The 23,257-nt window shown below is 49.3% G+C and overlaps 1 protein-coding gene across 1 annotated transcript in view; it reads left to right on the top strand.

The window, feature by feature from the left end:
- The first annotated feature begins 507 nt into the window (after positions 1-507).
- The window catches only part of gria1a (glutamate receptor, ionotropic, AMPA 1a), a 50,237-nt gene continuing 27,487 nt past the window's right edge, over positions 508-23,257 (top strand). Inside the window, 9 exon segments of the mRNA XM_029166095.3 lie at positions 508-1,061; positions 1,259-1,393; positions 12,095-12,334; positions 15,672-15,856; positions 18,008-18,061; positions 20,162-20,320; positions 20,408-20,575; positions 21,359-21,463; positions 22,226-22,336. Of these exon segments, the coding sequence (XP_029021928.1) occupies positions 974-1,061; positions 1,259-1,393; positions 12,095-12,334; positions 15,672-15,856; positions 18,008-18,061; positions 20,162-20,320; positions 20,408-20,575; positions 21,359-21,463; positions 22,226-22,336 (1,245 nt within the window). The 5' untranslated portion in view covers positions 508-973.

Below are 23,257 nucleotides of genomic sequence, written 5' to 3'. Positions count from 1 at the left end.
TCATATTTGTTGCACAGGTGAGTAACACTACTGTGCCACGACCATCACCTCAGGCGAGCTGGACTACGGAGCGGTCCAGTGTTGGGTGGAGCTCAGCATCATTTAGAGTTCAGCTGTGCGGCATCCCTTGAACATGACGGCGTGTTGTTTCCAAAAGGAAGGGAATTGTTCTCTTGAAGGCTTTGGAAAATAAAAACTGTCATTGTCTTTGTTAATGATAGTGTTATGGATACTTTTTGCAGTGCGGCACAGTGAACGTCTAGCCTTGAAATCCAGTGCGTCTCCGCAGGGACCTGTGGGTGCGCTCTGAGCCCGTACACTGCAAAAAATATCCACCCATCAAGTCATTTAGCAAAGATCTTCATTATTATCATTTATAGAGATAAAGAAGTCACTAAGTCTTTATTTGCCCCCTGTTCTCTTTTAAGAGGGAACAAAGCTGCTCTGACTGACGTTTGTCGACATGTCAGGTCCTTTTTTTTTTTTTTCTACATCCGCGTTCAGCCTTGATGCGGTGACACTTGTTACCAGACATGTCTCGCAGGAGCCCGAATGTTCTTCCAGGCTACTATCGAGTGAAACCATCTCGCCTCTGCGCGTGAACGCCGCTTTTTAGAAAAAAAAAAAAAAAGAAAAAAAGAAAAGAGGAATCCGAGCTGCGATTGAGACTCAGCCGCTCTCGAAAGACGGGCATTTTTTGCAGTGCGGCTAATGCTGAAGTCATTCTCCGTCTGATACAACAGCAGCCAAGGACACGAGAGCACCAGCAGTGCGAGGAGAACGGGGAGAGAGAAAGGTGCCTCCTCTCGCCATTGCGATAACTGTCTCGTCTGTTGAGTCGATGTCGGCGTGAACGCAGCTCTCGACGGGAGGCGGACGGAGCCGAGGGAGAAGCGCTGGATTTAACTTCACTCACGGACAAACATATGCTCGGATTTCGGCTCTTTTCCCCTTCGCCAATGCAAAAAGAAATATGCAGCGAAGCCTCACCATCCTCTACACCAGTTTACTGGGGATGTGCTTGGGTTCGAGCTCAAGTTTCCCAAGTAACATTAATATAGGTGAGAATGGCGCACACGCATCGGAACCTTTATCTACATGCGTCAAACCGTCTGAACTTTCGCTCGTGTCTTGTGTGTGTGTGTGTGTGTGTGTGTGTGTGCGTGCGTGCGTGTGTGTGTGTGTGTGTGTTGCCCTGCTTTGTCCTCTGCTCGACTGTGTCCAGCGTTAACTCCCGATTCTTTGCCTCCTTCAACAGGAGGATTGTTCCCAACCGAATCGCACGAATATGAGGTTTTTCGCTTCGCCCTCTCGCACCACCAGGACATCCCCAAACTGGTGCCGCAGGTGGATATGGTCAAGATGGGGAATAGCTTCTCCATGACATACGCATGTAAGTGTTGTCTCGCCGGGAGCAGGTCTGATTCCGTCGCTGTTTCGACATGTTCCGTCAATCTGTTGATCCACTCGGTGAAGAACCGTTCAGGACTCCGCGTGCGTCGCCCGAGCAGCATATGCTGCTGTGCATTATCAGCCTGGTTTCGCGTGCGTTCGTGGGTTATCCCGTTAACTGTTGCGTGGGATCGGACTTCTTGTCTCCCTCTGCATGATAGCGGCGTGATTTTTTTTTCTTCCGTGTGCTTCGGGGAAGCCACGGGGATTTAAAACCAACCCCCTGCAGCATCGCTGCAGATCCCACAGTCATATAACATTACATTTCACAGCCATAGCATATGGATAAAAAAAAAAACGCTGCCTCTGATCCCAGTGCGCCTTTTTTCCCCTCCTTCTTTCATCCACGGCGCAACAAAAGAGGCAGAGCGCAGATCAGGGCTCTCGGGCGACGCGAACAAAGCGAGAAAAAACGACTCTAAGTGCATTTTTAATTAGCCACGGATCACAATCCGATTATCCTTTTCTGGCAGAACACACGCCATTAAACCCTCCCACACTGTGACCTGTAACGCGCGCGCGCGCGCACGCACAGTAGATCATAACAACTTTGAGGAGTTTGTGTAAATCTAATCCAATTTTAATTTGACGGCTCTTGTTTCGTTGATGTGCAGAATTTTTACCTCACTCTCTATTGGCAACGTGATGAGGGATTCAAGCTTTTCAGTTCAATAAGTTCTGAAATCTGCATTTAGAATCCCTGTTGGTTACAATAGGTGCTGCCATTATGGCAACCTGAGCATCACAAACGCCAAGCTCCCCTCGTCTCTTCCACACTCCTCACCCTCCTTCACTATTCTCACAGGAGTTTAACCCTCCAGGCTTTTCATCCATGTTTTTCTCAAATCGTCTTCGCGTTCTGGGGAATGTGCGCATACGTCTCGCTCACACTCTCTCTAGCGAGGTCGCACACTTCCAGGAAATACCCTCAGACTGCCTCTGCCTCTCTGTCGCTCGTCTGTCACTGAGGCAATGTCACACATTTGATCACTTCTCACAGCGGCATGCCCAGAATCCACAAACCGCCCTTTGTCCTGTGATGATGCATTTTTTGTAAAAGACGAAAATATCAGGGTGACGCTCGAGTTCTGTTGTAGACTGGAGATAAACCATTATGTGTAAATGTGCTCATGCTGGTTTATGGACGTCCAGTGTTGGCTGCATGTCATCCCTGCGCCTTCCTTTTATTCAGCATCCTCTCTCTACATCTTTGTTAAACCGCACACTTTGTGAAATTGAGACTTGACTTTATGACGCATCTGCTTTTGCAAAGATGGATAATAAGAGCTCCTAAAAATATTTGGAAACCAGGACATTCCCCAGCTGACACCCTGACTGTCATAACCCCCCCCCCTCCCCTCAGCCATTTAGACAGGGGAGCCCAGACAGAGCTGCATAATGAAATGTAAACACAACCAAGATTCCCTCATTAATGCGATGCTTCGATGAAGGGAATGTGACTGTGATGTGAATGTGAGGGTCAGGCTGCTGCTGCTGAACATTTCCAAATGTTGCTCGTGGATCATACGTGGAGTTTGTAGCAGCAGGGAGTGATGAGCAAAAAGGGGGGGAGGCGGGTGTTACATTAGTATCTTAGTCATGCAGGCCCCCAGTGGAGACACAGCAGCATACATGAAGCAGCCCACAATGAGCTGCTGAGGAACAATGTGGCAATTTGGACTCAACATGCAGCACTGTGCAGCTACAGATTCTTGTGTATCTGTTTTTTTTTATTATTTTTTTAAATTTTCTAACTGGTTCCAAGTACAAGACGAAGCCTTTTTTAAAAAGAAGAAACTTAAAAAACTTCAGATTCCTAATTGAGTCTCCATTTAACCGTGTGAAATTGATTGTTTGATCAATATCACTGCCGATATTGAGGTTTAAGCAGATCCAGTCAGGATGTGCTCAGACCTTCCGTCCCAACGCACTCGGGTCCCCGTGCGACTGGCATCTTCTCTGCCTCGTGTCACGCGTGTCGCTGCCGTCCTCGTGTGCAACGGGAGGCTGCAAGCGAGTCAGAAAGATTCACAGTGGAGGGGGACAGCAAAAATGAATGTGACACCCTCTTCCTGCTGTGTGTCACTCACTCTGAAAGAGGATTTGGATGCGGAGGCTACAGAGATGTGTTAGTGGGGGGGGGGCTGCCTTTCTCAGACGAGAAAGGCAGCCTATTCCCGGGTTTCTGTTTAGCTCGTCTGCATGGAGGAGTGAGTGCACGTGTGCGAGTGCGTGTCTGCGTCCGGGTGCCTACTGTGGCGTGTGTGTGGCATGACGAGTGATTGACAGTTCACCTGTGTAAGCATGAGCGAGTGTGGGAATGTGCCCGGGCATCCTGGGGTCCACGAGTGGGAAGAGCAGCGGGTGAATGGGCCCTTGTGTAAAGGGGCTGAATGGAGCTCCGGAAGAGGGTGATGCTCATCAGCTGGCTCTTATGGCTGGATGCTTCCTTCAAAAGCTAGTCCTCCTGCCACACACACACACACACACACACACACACACACACACACACACACACACACACACACACACACACACACACACACACACACACACTCTCAGACTGGGGCAAAGGTCAGAGGAAAAGAGGAGAGATCAGCGATCAAATGCAGATAAAGGAGCAATGCATTTAATTCCCGCCTGCAGCTGTGATGACGGTGGCAGCGCTGTCACCGTGATATGAGACACAGAACTGGAGCTAATTTGCATTTTCTCTTGCCTCTTTCATGTAACAAAAACCAAGTGGATGTATGTGCACAGTTTCAGTCGATCTGGCTCAGCTTGTGGTTAAAAATAGCTGGTGTGGATGCAGATTATTAGTCACCCTTCCCTTGAGTTAGATTCCAGATTATCATAATTTGCTGTTGACTTACTATTTAAGGATGTCAGTGATAAGCGCCAGCTCCTTTCCTATTTGTGGACCGTTGCACCTAGAAACAGAATTTAACATTTCACACAATGGAAACAGAAATTAAATATCAATTCAACTTAGCAGTAAGTCACGTTTGATTTTGTGTCCAGATCATCCATCCTTATAATGAGCCTTTTATTTGGACTAATTAGTGTTCATGAGAAATAACAGTCTGTGTTGTCACTGCGATGTAGGCAGCAGTATATCCGCGGGTCTCTGGCATCCATGATCAATGAGCTGAACGCTGAATGGAGGCCTGCCTGGACAATCAATACGGCCCAGATGAAGGGAGGAGGAGGGGGTGCTTCCTCCAGGGAGAGGAACGGTATGAATTACTGTCATGAGGTCAAGTCCAGGGGGGGTTGAACAATGAAGAAGTCCCGCGCCGTTGAATGTAGGCTGTAATGTCAGAGATACCTTTGGGACGCGCTGTCGATGCGTGTCCAAACTGGAGTGGCTGCGTAACTGTTCTGCTCAGGTGCTGGATCTGTTTGTGAAGCTGAGAGGAAACCAGAAGGTGTTGGACTGATGTGCCCCCAGAGCAGGAACAGGATGTTGCACTGCAGCCGCGGGACTTAATGGCTTCCCTACGGGAAGATCAGGTGGGACAGTTGGCGGTTTGTGTGTGGAAGCGTCGGGACGCAGGGCACCAGGTCAGACAGTGAACTCATCCAATGGGTTGCTGGAAATTGACTCACCTGCTAATTGTCCGTGCCTAACCTGGGGATCCAAGAAGAAAATAGGCCAATTACAACCTGAATTGACTCAATAAATGTTTTACTGATCATAAATCAACGAGAGTTCTTAATTCTTCCAAGGATTTGCAGTATTCTTGGCTTCTGGCTCTTCAAAACCCGTAATGTGAGCCATCATCGGCGTGTCTGTTTGTCAGTGAGCTATTATCGGCTTAAACACCCAACACCAGCTTTGTTTCAATGATTTTTAGTCGGGACTCGCGTTTAAAAAAGCAGGTGTATTTGCTTTGTGTCTGTCGACTGCCGCGTTAGCCCAACTCAAATGTTTCCATCACTGCACTATTACGGTCCGACTACCAAACAGAAAATGTGTGCAAACATGTGAGACGGCTTTTGTCAAAGTCCGTGGTCACACACACAAAACCAACCGGAGACCGAGCAGATGCATTCAATGTATTATTCAACGCGGCTCATCCGAAGTCGGCGCTCCGTGGAGTTATAAGCATAAATATATAATAATAACTCAGCAGAAATAGAGATTTAAGTCTGTTTAGCGCCGCAGCGCCTGGAAACACTCAGGTCCCCGTCGAATCTGCTTCAACCCAGAGACGTTTATTTCTGTGCTCCTGTCTGTGCACGGCTCTCGCTCCCCACGGGGCCAAACAACACCCAGGAAAGGAGCGTCTCAGCCGGGGCGTGAGTGCTAAGAGGAGGAGGGCTGGCGATGGAGGTTAACCTGCACTTTCAGGAGCAGTGGCTGATGTCAATGAGACCCTGGAGTGTTGCGTCTCGTTGTGTAACTTCTCTGACGTCCGGAGTTCGCGCATGTTCGGCGCGGTCGATGAAAAAGCAGATCACCGCGCCCTCCGGACTGTCGGGGATGTGACACATATATGTCAATGAGAAAAGACAAAGACGATGCAGGGAGAGAAGAGAAGGAGAAACCGACGGGGTTCTCTTGGGCCGCGTTCTGGCGGCTGCTGCTTTGATGAATGAGAAGTCCCGGACTTGTTTTTTTTTTTTTGCTCCACAGCACCAGGGATAGAGAATGGCCTGTAGCAATCAATGTGGATGAGCCAAAACGGCTCCCCAAGCAGCGGGGCGATCGAGCGCGAAGCGGAAGGGGGAGAGAGAGAGCGGCTCAAAAGAACGACAATGGGAACGTGTGCGTGACAGGTGCAGGTGAAGGAAGAAATGCTCGCCTAAGGTCAAAGTTCATCTCTGTGACGGACCCCCCTCCCTCAAACAAAACAAAAAATCATGCATGACCATAAATATGATTAAAGACTAACAGGCGGCTGATCTATGCTGGTTGAGCAGCTCCTGGAATAGCTGCAGGCTAATTGTACTGTGTAATCATTAGGTCACAAGAAAAGGCATTTACACTTGTCTTCCCTTCTGCATATGTGAAAACAGCCTTCGGTTTCTTCACATGCAACAAATAGATGAGTGTAGCTGTGATATACAGTATATCATGCATCTAGTATATAATTACAGGGTGGGAGCTTTAACTAAATAACTGCAGACCAGTGATTACATACATAGCCGTGATTTTCCACAGCTGTTGTAATTTTCATTGGATCAAAATAAGGAAGTGAATTTGCACTACGTCACTGAATCTGCACCAACGCTGCTGCTGGGAACATTATGAAAGCAGACGCGAACTAAAAGCAAAGTTGAGTTGAGGGGGAATGAGCATCCCTTTAATTCGGAATCCTCCGGCAGACCCGTTTGAGCCTCCTCCGGGTCACCCTGTGTATTCTTACACGCTCGCCAAGTATTTGAAACAAATCTGCGGTCTCCGGAGGCGCCGGCCGCAGGGACGTGAAGGTCTGAGCTGAGGCGCGCGGCGCTGGCAGCTACAAACTGCGCTCGGCGACGAGGGGGAAGACTCCGCGGCAGGCGCCGGATAGTGGCAGCTGTCATGTTTCTGCAGGAAAGACAGCGGCAGAGTCCTGCTCGCGTTGTACGGCGCGTCTCCGGAGCCTCCGCGGGCTTTAACGAGGAACAACGAGCCCATCGAGCAGCGCCACGCGGCGCGAGCGCTGATGATGCACAGCGACGTTACTGCGTCTTTAAGCACAAGCCTCGTGTTCATCATCAACAGGCCTGTGAAACAAAGGGCTCTTCGAATTCAGACAGAAGTTTATAAAGGAAAGCTTGACTTTATTTATAAAAAAATATGAAAGGAATGAGGAAAAAAGGTTTCAGAAATGAGAAAGCATTCAGCTTTTCAGTTGAGCCTGATTGGATGTTGGGCCTCTGATCAAAACAATAAATCAAGGACATCAAATAGAAAAAATAAATCAAGCATCAAGCTGTAACAAAAGTTTTTTCAGTTCTTTTAATTGCAGTTGCAATTAGTTAAAGGAGCATGTTCTAGCTGCATTGATAAAGTCTGCACAGGAAAAGGAATGAAGGGTGGTTGTAATGTTCTGGTCACTCCCGCTCATACAGCTGCTGCATTGATTGGCATCACGTCGTCCTGTTGTGTTTGAGCCGGACCCCCGTCCACGCCGACGCGCAGATGGGGACATAATTGGGAGGGGATGATAGTTACGGAGATAATTGGAGTTTTCCCGACCCTCGACGGGAGCTGGTCTGGGCCGGGTTTGGTTCCTGACCCGCTGCCCAGGTAAGCCTTTCTCCAGCAGGCGGCTGGAGCCAGATTGGACGCGCGGCGAGGAGCGCCAGCGCTAGCGCCGCACGCGGGAAGAGAGATGTTCAGAGCCGAGGGGAGTGTTCTCACACCCTCCATTACCCATTTAATGAGGCGCCGCCGTGCCATTGTTTTATTACTTAGAGGAAATGGAAGGAATCTCGATTTCACCGTGTGGCCCCGCGCATCCCGCTGCTAGGCTGGCATCTGTCCTCTTTGTTCGCAGCAGTCCGCCCATCATCTCCTCCCGCACGCGCTAATGCTCCTGTTCCTCCTCGCCGACGACCGGCTCCCGCCTTCTGGCCGCCTTCACCTACACCTGCGAGGCGCGCTTGTTTCAGGCTCATCCTGATTAACCTCCCCTTACCCCTGTTTCAACGAATGTGATCTCCCGCGAGCATCCCACGCCCGGCATTAATCTGAGAGCTGTTCAGATGGTCAGCTGCTCTGATCGCTGCTATTCCCAGTGGCGGAAGCTTAGGACTTCACTTTCTTCCTGCCCCACTGGCTTTTTTCATTTTCATTTTATCCCATCACCCCCTCACCTGTTACTTTTTACTGTCTTTTCCCTTTTCTTTTTTTTTACTATTGTCTCTCTTTTCGCCACACGGCAGCGGCGGCGGCATAAACACAGTTTTATTGCTCTTGCACAGGCACTAAATCTCCCCTGAGCCTCAGGAGCTGAAGCAGGGAACAGCGAGAGCACCTCTCTGGCGCACCAATAATCCATGGGGTATATGGACACGCTGGAGACAGAGGAAGGCAGCGACGCCAAGCCCGGCCCTCTTTTTAAAACCTGTAAACCTGCTTTTTTTTTTTTTTTTTTTCCTCTCGCAAATACATGGATGAAATCGCTGGATGTATTTGAGATTCCGGAGAAAATTTGCTCCCACGGTAAAAAAACCCCTCCCGCTTATGCATGCATACGTTCATGCAGATGCACGGTGCCGCTGCGCTTCGGTCCCCCGGGTCTCTGTCCTCTGCACAGAAGGAGATTGATTGCACCGTGTGAGTCACGCTGTGTTGCAGGACTCGCAGCATAGACCCCCCCCCCCCCCCCCCCCCCCCCCCAAACCCCATCACCTGAGAGATTCTTCGCACACGAGCTGCGTGTGAGACACACTCTTGTCAAAACCGGCAGGACGTATTTTACATATCCTAACGGCTGCTGGAGGCGGTGGGGGTTTTACAGCATCTGCGCATGCACCAGCATCCGATCCCGGCGTCGGAGCGTCAGCGTCCTCCGCTCGGACTCTCATTAAGGCGGCTGATTAGCTCTCGAGAAGACGGATGGGGCCGGCGGGATCACAACGCGCTCCGTGTTTTTATTACACACATCAGCTGACAGTTATTAGCCACGGGTGGCTAAGTGGAGGATGAGTCTTCCAGTGTCTGGTGTCGGATGTGTCCATGTCCCTCTCAAGGAGCTCCGTGGTTGATGGAGTGACCCTTCACCCTTGCGAAGGTGGTGAATATAACAGCAGCCTCGCCGCATCTGTCGTCGGTTACAGTGATTAGCTTTATTACACGAGTCTGTGAACGTGGAGGCTTCTCATATGGATATTTCAGAGCGTTTCTCTGCAGACGTGCTGCCAGCGTGGCTTCAAACGCGCCGTCTGGCTCCCGCAGCACAAACGTGAGAACGTGCTTCTTATTTATCAGCATAATTTAAAAGGCTCTGGGTGTTGGGCTACTTCTTTCCACCGAAGTAAGACTTCTGAAGCCTTGGGCACAGGCTGTGGGATATCGTGGCAGACCCTCTAAAAAGTAAAAGAACAAAAATAAAAAGACAGAATAGTATAACTTTAATCACACAGTGGAATACGAGGAACAACCTATTGCGATGTCCTTTTCTGTAGAGCCACTTGACATGTCAGTCCACAGTAGTGCGCCTCTATTAAAGCAAGATCTTTTATGGGTGAGTGCACAAAAACCTTCCAATAAGTACAGTCCCTCCAGCTGAACCCAGCCATGCTCTGCTATAAAATCCCCCCTTGTACTGGCCTTCATGCAGCTTGTAATAACATGTGAGTCCCAGGAGAGGAAAGTAGTGGAGACCTCGCCTTCCACATCCTGCATGAATCCTGCATCCAGCAGCATTTGGCCCATTTCAAGCTCATTTGTTGCGTCTTCCTCATCTTCACAACGTGGCCGTCAACTCAAATGCAGCCTTTATTTTTAAGCCTGATCTGTTAATGTGTGATTTTTGGACCGGGCTTTAAACTCCAAAGCCACTCTGAAGGATGGAGCGCTGCTCGGCACCCCCATGGCGGCCCTCCCATCATCCATAACCTCGCATGCTGGAACGCCTGTCACCAACACGCCCTCTTAGTGCAGCCGGCGCAGACACGTCTGTCATTTGATATTTGTCTCATGCTAAGCACAGGAACAGCTGCGGGGCGCAGGAAACAGAGAGCGGGGAAGACAGTGGCTGCATGAGCTGCTTCTGACGGCTCCTCCTGTTGTGCCAGGATCGGTCCCTTTAGCATTTTTCGCTCTGCGTTTGTGGCCCAAAAGCGTTTGGCCGCGCCGCAGGTACGCGAGGGCACGTTTAGGGTCCGCGGACAATTCCTGCATGTTGACTGCGCATCCTGAAGGATTTCACTGACTTGGGGAAATTCTGTTTCAATGTGAGTGGAAGCGTGCTTCAAATCTTTATTTCAGACTGTATCTAAGGATTTTGCGAAGCCAAGTAAGTTTTGCAAATGCGTTAATTCCTTGAGGAGAAACCTAATTATGACAAAACGCTCCCTCACTCACAATTCCCACTCCTTCTTCCAAAAATCCTTCAGCGGCTCTAAGCCACTGTAATCCCTGCCAGAGCAACAGACCGTTGCCGGGGCAACCTCGCTCCTGCCGCCATGGCAGCTGTAGCTGTGGCGAGGCGACGGCGAGTGCCAGGGAGGACAGGTGTTGCTGGGGTCTTCGCCACCGCCGTACGTAGGTCTGTCACCGCACATGTGGAGCGGCACTAACGAGTCCCCCCCCCCCCCCCCCCCCCCCCCCACACACACACACACACACACACACACACATTCTACACGCAACATCGCTGCACCGGCGTCAGAACCGAGGCTGCTGAGCTCCACTAATGTCCCGCGTCATACGTGTCCAATCAGACGGTCACACGGTTCCCATGGCACCCGGAGCACGGCCGCATGTGTGCGCCTCCTTCCTCCAGTCGGACACGCGTACTGTAGGTATGAGCAGTGACTCATAGGCGGTGAAACGTGGTAACCTGCTGTAGGGCAGAGTAATGGGACGCTGCACAAAAAGTCAAACAAGCTCTCATTACCTTTTATCGGGGCTGAACATGGAGGCCACCGCTGAAATTGGCGCTGGGAAATTGTAAGGGAAAACGTAATGTGCGCTGGTGGAAGGCGACGGGCGAGAGCGTGTCCATTTGCCAGCAAGAGCGTGTGCAGACCATGAAGGGAAGATAGTTCTGTTATTGAGTCAGTGTGGCGAGGTGCAACATGTCTATTTCAGGGCTCGCTTTAAGTAGGGTGAGTCACCAGGCTTTTGGAGCACTAGAAGCCGCACGTGTGCACGTGCGCGCGCACCTATTTCCCTGCGGCGCCGCTGATTTTCTCTTCCCCCCCCCGCGCGCCCGTTCGCGCCCGGCCTCTATCTCCGCCGCACACGTGCTTGGCCGGAGGGTGCAGGTCTGTGGCGGGTCAGGCGTTCTGGGCGCGGGCCGTCCTCCCTCTGTCGCTGCCTCAGCTCCTAGCGGCGAGCTGGCCCTCACACGGGGGACAGACAGCCACTTCAATCTGTTTGGTAAATAGTGAGATAAGTAAGGCCCACCCAGCACCGCCGCCGAAAATAGCCCAGGCTGGACGGGCACGGGCAGAGATAGCGCGGCGCGCCCGGAGGCGCCGAGGACGGCGGCTGTGGACATAAATGAGCTATTTTAAGACATTAGGCGGGTGAAGGAAGTCAGAGTGACAGACAATGGGAGCAAGAGAAAAGGAACGACTGGGAGAGAAAAGCAAATGAGAGATTGAAACTGCCTCCTGCTGCCAGTAAAATGTCAATGGAGCCCTGGGGATGCATTGATTAACCTCTCTACTCCTCAGCCGCCGTCACCTCCCCCACCTTCCACTGAAGGCAAACACACACGCACGCACACACACACACACACACACACACACACACACACACACACACACACACACACGATTATATACAGTGAGGGCGACACAGTTTGCAAAACCGTGTCACCCAGTAACTGAACAGGCAAATCCATTAAAGCTATTTAAATACAAAACCAGTGTGTGATGGTTCAGGTTAGAAATGAAAAGACTTCAGTTCTGATCATTCAGGGATTCTTTCAAGACTCTCTTGGTTTGTTTGCTCGTCTCTCCTCCCCCATAGTTTGCTCCCAGTTCTCCAAAGGCGTGTACGCCATCATCGGCCTGTACGACAGAAAGACCGTCAACATGCTGATGTCCTTCTGCGGAGCGCTGCACGTGTGCTTCGTCACGCCGTCCTTCCCCATCGAGACGGCTAACCAGTTTGTCATTCAGCTGAGGCCCGAGCTCCAGGACGCTCTGGTGGGAGTCATCGACCACTACCGGTGGGACAAGTTCGTCTACATGTACAGTTCTGACTCAGGTAAGATGTAAATCATTTTTTTAATTCATATTCTGTTGTTTTTTGTTGCTTCCTTTGTAACATAAGGCTACTATTTAAAAAAATCCGTCCTTTATCCATAAATACCCTCATGTGTCATTCCAACACATGCATGTAAGCAGAGCGAGTCAACCAGTAAACCAACCGGTTGCTAGTCTGCTTCATATTGCCATGGCGACAAGAATCAGGTCAGTGGTAGCCTTTGTGCCATAATGAGCAGCCATTAAACATTTTATTTCAGACCAGTGTCTGTGTACACGCTGGCAACACGGGAAAGCGGCACATACCTGCACCCAGAAGCAGATAGAACTCAGTGGAACCAAAGCGGCTTGTGGAGCGGTCATCCGTGGCCGCCTGTGTCCCTTCACCTGCTCACAAACGAACACAGAAGGTGCCGGGGCGTTCCATTTAAATACCTCAGTAACGCTCCTGCATAAGCAGACAGGAATAAAGTAACACACCTGTCAGCCTCCTGCTCGCTCCACTTCCTCTCCTCTCTGGCCACTCAGCTATACTGTTCCCATAATGCCACGCCATCTGTCCCAGGTGTTGAGGGTTTTGGAGCATGACAATAGTGTGTGTGTGTGTGTGTGTGTGTGTGTGTGTGTGTGTGTGTGTGTGTGTGTGTGTGTGTGTGTGTGTGTGTGCCTCTTTGCATATGCACGCTCTTATTATATCTCGACTGTACGAGGACTTAATGGCACTTCTGCTGTGAGAGAAATAATCCGACTCTGAAAGGCGGAGGCCGGCGTGTTGGGGTGCGAGGCGTGCTATGAGGGAGGCAACAGGGCAGATTTCACAGTGGTTTGATTGGAGCGAGCGGATTGATGTACTGTATGAGGAAGATAGCGTCACACGTGTCCAGCGTTTTTTTTTTTTTTCTCTCCCGTAATCGCTTCATTATCTGCTAACGGACTGTCGGGGCAGTGTGTGTGTGTGTGCAGGGTCGCCCCCCGTGTGATTGAGTAGTGGGATGGAGCCAGCGGATCCATATCAGTAGTCCTCTGTTGCCTGGATACTGGGCTGCAGTCGCCCTTCTTACGAGGTTATTTTAAGCCTTTGAGGAAAAAATCATACTTAGTCGTGTGGAGTATGAATGTGCATGTAAATATCAAATCAGCATGTAACTTTGGAAAACTATTGAAAGCGGACAAAGTGTCTTAATCTCTAATTTCTAGTCTATTCAAGTTTTATTCATGCTAATTATTCCACTGTTTAGTCCCTTATCTCAAGTGGACACCATTATCACTTTGCCACCATCTGAGGAGCTTTAATAGTTTTCCCCCTTTTTTTTACTAACTTAATGTCTGTCTTGCTGTCTTACTGTGTCGCATCCCCTAATAAATGGCTTTTATTTTCAGAAGCCTAGAACAGGAAAACAAATTTGATAGCCCATTAAACCTATCATAAACAATATTCAGGAAATGGTTTCCCTAAGTGTTATTCTCTCTACTCTCAATTGCCTGGTGCCCAAGTCTCTGTGTATTGCCTCTGGCCAGAAGGGTGCTCATGACAGCCAGATTCTATTATGATATTATTCTCTTCCAGGATGCCTTTGGAGGACCACTTTTACCTTGGCTAGCCCTGTCAGGCTGGCTCTGATTTATAGGAGAACATCAGGCACGTAGCTACATTTAAAGAGGCCAGACGATATTCAGTGCAAACACAGTGAGACAAAAACGGGTGCGTAGCAGGAAAAAAAAAGAATGATTGATAGACTGGAGAAATAAAGAGATAAGTATGGCGGTAATTCAGCCATGTTGATAGCACTAAAGGAAAGTTCACATTAGATCTTTGTGTGATGCGGAGAACAGAATATTCTCCTTTCAAAGGCGTTAATGAGATTCAGCCACTAATGATGTGCACCGTGTCTCCCAGCTGTACGTTCAGGGGCTGGAACATAATGTACATAATGCAGAACCACAGTATCAAATATATAAAACGCATCAGTGAGGAGAAACAGTCAAAAACAAAGGGCCTGATATACAGTAAAGAGGATAAAACCAAGTGACCTCCTGAAGCAGGACGCAGCCTTGGCGCTGTCCATGGTGCTGAAATCTTTCTGACGCTAGGAGACACTCACGGCAGCTGACCGTTCGCCTCAGGCCTCCCTGACCTCAGTCACAACCCTGATTAACTGCCCTCGCGTTCCCGTGCCTATCATCACTTCTACACTGTCCATTAAACGTGTCGGCAGCCAGGACTGCGATTTCCTGCACTCACGGGCAACAGTAAATGAAAGGTGACGCCGCAAGCGGCCCCGGAGTGCGTTTCATTTCCATTCAACATGCCTACACGTTTGCAATTGTCGGCCTTATTTACACATACTGTCTCGTGGTCACATGTGGAGGTGAAGCGCCATCCATCTTTTTATTTCTTAATGACTCTGTGTCAAACAGGCAGCATGAAATGCCTGGAGAGCAGCTGGTGTGCATTCTAATGAGACCGGGCCATCATCCTTCAGCGCTGCTGACTGCATTTCTCATTCTTCCTTTGACGGGCTCCGCGTTGTTGTTGTTGCTGTGGACAAGCCATTTCCCCAGTATGCATAAAATGCTTGCCTGTACAGAGACATTTGTGGAGGATACTCATCACGCATAGGCCCCTTTAACTGTGTTTACGGGCTCAGCCGAAGAAAACACAAATGCGGCTCCATCATGTATTAGTTTACATTTCTAAATTTTCTAATTGCTATAATTCATTTGGGTAATGGCTGCTGGTCTGCTGCGGGTGAAATTACTTTATTTACTCTGTGGAACAACTGTGGCTGCCAGCTCAAGAGGAATCTGATTGGTCCACTGCCAGCAGCAGAGGAGTACAACAGTGAGTCAGATTGTAAATCAGAGCTCGAGATCAATGTGTTCTCTAATCGCCTTTTATGTCCTGTCTTAGCATGAACCCCTGGCTCATTGGCTGCTCTGCCTCGTTTTCTATGATGCTCAAGTGCCTCGGCAGGGTATCAGTGACACTGTTACTGAGTAATGCCACCTGTAATTGGTGCTTGGAGGATGTAAAACTGGCTGTGAGTGTGCCGTCCGTGATGATGCATGGGCTGGTAGTGTGAGCGTGGTGATTATTTAGCTCCAGTGCAGTATGAGGAGAAACACACCTTTACACGTCACCGCTCCTAATGGGAGCACTCGTTGCGTTTTGTCCCTGAAGCTACAGAGGTGCTGATGAATCAGCTGATCAAGCTCGGTCTGCTTTTATGGACAGGTTATGTTACGTTCCCTACTGGTTTTATCCATTTTGAAGGTCATGTGCTGGTGCAATTATAACCTGCACCAGCTTATTCTAATATAAACACTCCACTGTCCAGGCCTGTCGGTTCTGCAGAAGGTCCTGGACACGGCGGCCGAGAGGAACTGGAAGGTGACCTCGGTGAACGTGGAGACTATGACGGAGGCCTCGTTCTTGAAAGTGTTCCAGGATTTGGACACAAAGAAAGAGGGACAGATCATCATCGACTGCGAGACGGAGAGGCTCACAGGCATCCTCAAAAAGGTATGATGAGGTCATGTTGCAGTTGACAGTACAAGAAACAACAAAGACCGTAACACAACAAGCCCCTGTTCATTAGGGTTTACACATAGGTGTGCTATTTTTATTTAGCTTTTGTGTAAAAGCTAAGTGTAAAAATGGATTTTTTGTTAGTGTGACTGTCTAACTAGTGTATTATTAATAGTTACTTTAAAGGTTTCCTAAATTAAACACAAATCACACAACAGACTTTTTTAATTATGATACCAGTGTTTTGTCAAGAGTCCCAATGAGCCATGCTCATATGAAAATACCAAAGAGTCAAACTCTATCTGCACTAAAATAAAGATAGTGTTGTTCACAGGACAACAACTCTCCATTCTCCATTCGCTCCATTCGCTTTACTGATACACAGACAGACCCCATCTGTGTAGAAGACGTATTATTAATGACTCGGCTTTTACAGTTAAGGTTATCGCAGCGGTTCCCAGCGTTTTACAGGAGCTGAGCCTGAGATGTTCCACATTCGGACGACCACCATCAATCACTCATGTCTGCCTCTGCTGTGACCGTGCACCCAAACAATGGCCACACGCTCCCCAACACACACACACAAACACACACACACACACACACACACACACACACACACACACACACACACACACACACACACACACCTCTGCCCACTTTGCCCTTTAAACCGGCTCCTGCCTACATCTCGTTCATCTCCTACAGTACACAGATCCTCCTATGATAATGTCACTGGCGATATCCCAAGGGTGACTTCTCCTATAAGCGGAATGTTATTGCCTCCTCCGAGAACATTTATTGTGACAGAGGAGCTACCTCGGAAACATTTCACAGTGCCGAGAGATGAGAAGTGACCCGTTCTCTTGGGGCTGAACTCTGAGTGACTCCTCACATCTGCGTGTATAATTAAAAATCCACTCGTATCCAAAACATTTCCATTTGACGGTCCGCTGTGGCAGTAATGTGTGTGTTTTTCCTCGGGGTGCCGGGTGTATTGGTGTCAGCGCTCATATGCATCTCCCCTCCTTTCCTCTAGTTTTTCCTTGCCCGAGGCTTAACCGCAGGGGCCGCCTTGTGCTGGGGTCACCATTAATAACAAATGCCACCTTCTGTCGTGACCTACAGCGTCGTTAGAAACACGCACACACACACACACACACACACACACACACACACACACACACACACACACACACACACACACACACATGAGAACATTCCCTAAAGTGCACACGAGAGGGATTGGAGTGAGGTCATGCATAATGCCTGAACAAAGACAGTGAAATGGGCTTTTTATTTCATGTGTGCAGGCTTTTAATTGAGTGGTGCATAGTTTTAAATTACTGCTGCCCACTTTATTCTATTTGATCACGCAACGCGCCGCCACGCTGTACACGCAGGACAACTAGCTGCTTATGTATGTGTTTTGGTTTTCCTTCGAATTCCGCCGGCGAAGCGTAACGAGTCTTACATCCATTAAAATGTCAGCCACCAACGCCTCCTGCGTTGTGTTGGAGCCGCCCTGACCCGTGCTGCTCAGCCGACACAGGACGCCCACAGGTGCACGACGGCTGCAGCAGAGAGACGAGTGCACGGCTGTACGTGGGAGGGGGCTCGTCACAGTTCAGCGCGACAGGCTTCATCGTTTGACGATATCGTTAGGCCACAGTGGAGTTCCACAGAAATAAAACGTTACAGTGGCACGTTCAAGCATTGGATCAAAGATCAAATGGGACCTAAGGGGGGGAAACGATGAATTAGAGGAGAGTGAATGAAGAGACGCTCAGAGCAGAGTGTTTTGGTTCAAATATCTCTAAATGAGTCATTTTCCTTGAGCTACTTTCAGGATTCTTAGTATGTGTAATCTGTAGAATGTCGGCTTAGTGCAGACAGATCCGAGGCGACGTTTGTGAAGTTAGTCACGCTTTTCTCGGCGTTGCGTTCTGCTGCAGCGATTCCCTGTCAACCTACATTCTGTCCGTCCTTCTCAAGGTCAAGTGCTGTGCGGTCCACGAGGCGGACTCCTGAGACGCCGTCAGACCACTCCCCCTCTCTCTCTCTCTCACAACACACAACCACACAGTTCGCCTCGTGTCACAGACGTTTAATTGTCTGTTTTTTTTTTTTTTTTTTGCGTTCCAGATCGTGGAGCAAGGCAAGAATGCAAAGAGCTACCACTACATCCTGGCTAACCTGGTAAGGACCCAATATTTCCCCGCGCTCGTCTTTTTCGCCTTCACTCAATTTGCATCAGCGTTAACGACGACCTTTGTCAGGATTCAATACCTTGAGCCAGTTTTATCGACTCATAATGTAGCCACAAACTACCTGTCCTATGTCTTTTATGCTCTCTCATCCCATTTTCCTCCTCGGCTACATCACATATTCATTCACTGCCCAACAGCGCAGTAATAGAGTTAGAGTACAGTAAAAAGTGTGAGTGGGACGCTGTGAAGGCCACAGAAATCCATACAGACTCAGCGTGACAGAAAAAGGTCAGAGATCCGATGTCTGCAACTTTATATCCATTAGCTCTCTTTGTCTGCTGCCACTTTCAGAGAGTACGTGCGCCCCTGCAGCACCGTTCGCACTCACTAAATACAAGCAAATGAAGAGAAAATTGACATCAACAGAAGCTGTAGTAATAGCAGCATTAATATGCAGCTGCAGGCTTGAACAGTTTCCACTGCTGGGGCTTTAGATTGGCTCAATCTCTCTCGTCTGGCCAGTTTGCCAGACTTAATTTTAAATGATAAGGTGTGTGTGTGTGTGTGTGTGTGTGTGTGGGGGGGGGGGGGGGGGGGGGGGGGGGGGGGGGGGGGGGGGGGGGCAGCTGATAGCTGATTTGCAAAGTGGTTACAGTCATTTATAATGGGCCCGTTGCCCGTCCTGCTTTAGATTTTGCTAATTTGCTGCTTTTGTGTGCAGCGTTCGAGCACCGCTGGGAGGAAAGAGACGATTTTTTTGAGAAAATAGTTGAATGTGGCGCTCCCCTCGTCCTCCCCCTCCGTGTCCGGCGTTCGCCGAGGCTAGTTTCTATAGTAACCTCTTCAGCTCACTGCACTGCGTTAGCTCATACACGGAGCAGAAAAAAGGCAACTCGGGCTGTTCAGCTGAGGAATATGGACACTTGACAGCACACTCAGGTACATTAGGGAGGCAATGTTGAGAGGAGTGAGACAGAACGCCCCGCCGCCACCACCACCGCCGGCACGGAATAATAGGAATTAACCAGACTCTGTTTGACGGACTTTGCTGTATGTATATAAAGATTAAAGCAAGTTTAAGAAGGAGAGTTTGAGACGGACTCCTGGCCGGGAGAGAGAGAGAAAGAGAGAGAGAGAGAGAGAGAGAGAGAGAGAGAGAGAGAGAGCTAAAGCATCAACCACTGTAACATTGGAGCGGAGGGGAGAGAAGATGGGGGGGTGGAGAGGTTGTCAGAGCGACGCGTGTGAGCGGGAGACAATCTAGCGAGGCTCCTCGTCCTCTCATCAATCAAAACTTTGCTCTTAAATCTTAGACAAATCCTCTCTGCCTTTCTCCGGCTCCGTCTCAACTCCCACCCATTATCTGCCTCCTCTTCTCCCCACGCTGACAGGCAGCCTGCTGAGAGACCGAAGCTGTCTCTCCCACACTGCCGCCGCTGAAAAACAGCCTCCTTCACACAATAGTCAGGGGAGAACTACAAGTAGGAGATGCCATTACTGTAAATCACTTCTTCTCCCATTCTGCTCTGCCTGAGGCGTCGCGCGCATTGTTCACTGTAGCCTATGAGGTTTTGATCCAGCCATTGTTAACGGTCGCCTATGAAGGCCCAGTCGAGCAGAGATTAGCCGCGAACTGCTCCCACCATGAAATTACGTTTTCTATTTCCTTTTCACTACTCTTGTCCCTCAGGAGAGACTGAGAGTCTGCTGAATGGGATAAGTGAAAAGGAAGAATTCGTCCATTTCATTATCCAATTAACCTCTGCTCCTTGGATGGGGTGGGATTAAAACTCTTAGTGCTGTTGAACTGCCCACTGGTACAGTGCCCATATCTTTCAGCCTGTGACCTCCTGAAACAAAGTGATGCCTGCACAGGAGAGTCACAGCTACACGTTCAACCAGTGAAAATCCTCACCTTTATTTATTGTTAACTATGGTTTTACTTCTTAAACCCTCAAATGAAGAAAGTATAGTCACAAAATAGCATGATCGCCACCACAGACAGCACAAAATACTCTTGTTGCTTTTCCAGGCGCTTTCTTCCCTGCCTTCATGTCTCACCTTCTGCCTGCGTTACCTCTTGTCTCAGGGTTTCCTGGACATCGACCTGACAGACCTGCGGAAAGGCGGCGCCAACATCACCGGCTTCCAGCTCGTCAACAGCTCGGAGCCCACCGTCAGCCGCGTCGTGCAGCAGTGGCTGGAGTTTGACAATAAGGACTCCAAAGTCCCCAAGAGTGGACTCAAAGTATTCACACTTTAATCTTATATCCTTTTCTTTGTATATATTCATTCATTGCGCTGGTCGCATTTGATTTGTCTGTTCTGTCTTCAGTACACCGGCGCTTTGACGTACGACGGGGTGAAGGTCATGTCCACGGCCTTCCAGAACCTAAGGAAGCAGAGGATAGACATCTCTCGCCGGGGCAACGCCGGCGAGTGTCTGGCCAACCCGCCGGCTCCCTGGGGGCAGGGCATCGACATCCAGAGAGCGCTGCAGCAGGTCGGCACGCGTCCGTGGCGACCGCCGCAACGCAACGCACGCACGCGGCCGCGCTCGCACGAATCCTTGAGTGGCACCCGGGCTAACGGCTCCTGAGCCGAGGCCGGATCGACAAATTAGGTCCCATTCTGTCGCGTAAAGTTCACATTAAGTCGTAGGGGAGCTCCGGAGTATCAAATGTGACATCATGGCCAGTAAACAAAGCCCGCGGGCGATAACACTCAGCCTTGATCATCATGGAATATGACATCAGCAATTGAGTTTAGAAATGCAATATTTGGCGGTGGAAAATAGAAATGCTGGACTGGTTGTGAGACTTCCTGATCTTGTGGACACAGACGTGAAAACAGTTATATCGCGGAATGAGGAGACGTTTGCGCATTCATGCACTCTATTATCCGTTTACCCTAAGATCCTATCATGACTATGACTATGCGTTATGTTTGCGAGGGCATTCTCGTAATTACACGTGTGTGCAGCCCGAGGCTCCGTCAGCAGAGCGGCTGTGCCGAGGCCTCCGCTCACACTCAGTCCAGCCTCCTGCCTGTGGACAGACTCCAGATCGAAGCTGCGTCCGCTTAATTAACTCCATCAGACGCCAAAACAAACACTGGGCGCTGTACACCTACACGTACCCGGCCTGTCACTCATCCTCCGCAAATGAGTCCGATGCAAACGCGTCCGCATCCGAGCCCTCGCATCGCATTAATAAACCTGGCACGCAGGAAAATGCATTAAATGAATAACATGTGTCCTCATTCAGCATCTGCACCTCCGTTGCAGGTTCGTATAGACGGGTTGACGGGTCACATTCAGTTCAACGAGAAAGGCCGCAGAACTAACTACACCGTCAGCATCATGGAGCTGGCTCCGTCTGGACCCAAGAAGGTACGATGGAGCTGTGGATGCAGGGTCCGATTGCAACACATTTATTCTTGCCCAAGGATCCTATTAACAGCGGCGCGAGCGAGCTGGTTGTGTGCGTAACCCCGTGGCTTCGGTCCTCACGCGGTGTTCAATAAGTTCAACAGAGGTCTCGGTTCCTATTTATCACATTTCTAAGAATTACTCTTGAGCATGCACTGAAGAGCTAATTTAGTCGTGAAGATTCACACAAGTTTAACAAGCAACTCACTAGTACTTAGAGAAGTGGAGGAGATGCCTTTCAGAGCAGATCTCAAGTCCCAAAGTAAGTGCACACACGTGTAAGTAGGATTTACCCCCGTAAGAGGTGAGCTGCAGTATTGTGTGTTTTGTCTGCTAGTTAACAACACTGAAGGATTGGTGGGAAATCGTCAAACAAAGCAAAATATACTGTAAATTAGCCAGTGACAGGCAAGAGTCATCAGATCAGTCTTATTTTAGGGAGAATGTAGCACCACATTGACAGGTACAGACAGTGACAGTGCAAGAAAAGCGACAAACCAAACAGTGTGAGGAGCTTTATGTGGTTCGTGGAGACGGTGGGAAAACACGGTGCAATTCCCTTTAAAATGCTCAGCTCAAACGAAAATAGTGTCTATGCTGCCTAATTCTGTGTTAAAACTACAGCATTCATTTCATTCATCCCACGAGACGACTCTCGCAACATGGGGAATCTACCGAGGCCACTACTGTATTTGTAAAAATCCTCTTGTTGTCGTACTGTAGGTGGGCTACTGGAACGAGGAGGAGAAGTACGTGACCACCGCCAGCTTCGTGAGAGGCAGCAACGACACGTACGGCCTGCAGAACAGAACCTACATCGTCACCACTATCATGGTGAGTCGGAGTGAAATCGGCAGGTCGGGGGATGTTATGGGGGACGGCGGGGTGATGCGGGGGAGACCTGACAAGTCAGGCTAACAATTTTTCCATTTCGCTTTATGATAGAGTTCCTAAAGGTTTCAGCCCCTGAAAGAATTCAGCAAACATCTGCGATTGTATCTCCCCGCCTCCACCGGCACCTGCTCAGAATCACAATCGCAGTTTGCCAAAGAGCAATACAAAAAGTTATCCCAGGGACAATGGCTGAGTTTGACAGTGTGCAATATGTTCAAAGGAACCGATAAGTGTGATTGAACATGCCAAGTCTTTTCACATACTGTAACTGCATCATAACTGCCCTGAAGTTGCAGAACATTAAACATTCTGGTTTTCAAAACGCATGAAAGGATAATAAAGATTGTAGAAGCCCTTTTGTCCACTCAACCTTGACTGTTTTATCTCTGCTCATCAGCGTCATCGTGCAGGTTTTATGGAGTGAGAGCAAACGTATACTGTGGCTACCTAATCTACGGAGCCAGCGTGTTTCTACGAGCCGCTGATACCCACCGCCAGGGTTAATGGGGGAAAGGATTTCAGCCGCATGTTTGCCTTAAGAGAAATTCACTGCTCAACCGATAACGGCTGCAGATTAACATGAGAAAGCGGTGGCATTAAAAGTGATCCACGTTTTCATCCAGTACTGTATCATTACATGCACCGTACGGGCGCCCAGGGATACGAGCAACTGTATATGCCGGAGGAGGATGGGAATTACTCAGGTTTCAATAAGTTACACAAACTAAACAAACACCAGCATTGACGCTAATGCAATCAATGTAGCTAATTAAAAGAGGCCAGATCGTTTTTTTCTCCTAATTCAACGATTTAACAAAATAGGTCTAGTTAATTAAAGCTACTCTTATTTCTTACTTATTT

The sequence above is a fragment of the Betta splendens genome, chromosome 10 (genome assembly GCF_900634795.4).
Source record: "Betta splendens chromosome 10, fBetSpl5.4, whole genome shotgun sequence".
NCBI lineage: Eukaryota > Metazoa > Chordata > Actinopteri > Anabantiformes > Osphronemidae > Betta > Betta splendens.
Note: the sequence above shows the minus strand (reverse complement) of the source record. Positions and strands in the feature narration are given on the sequence as shown.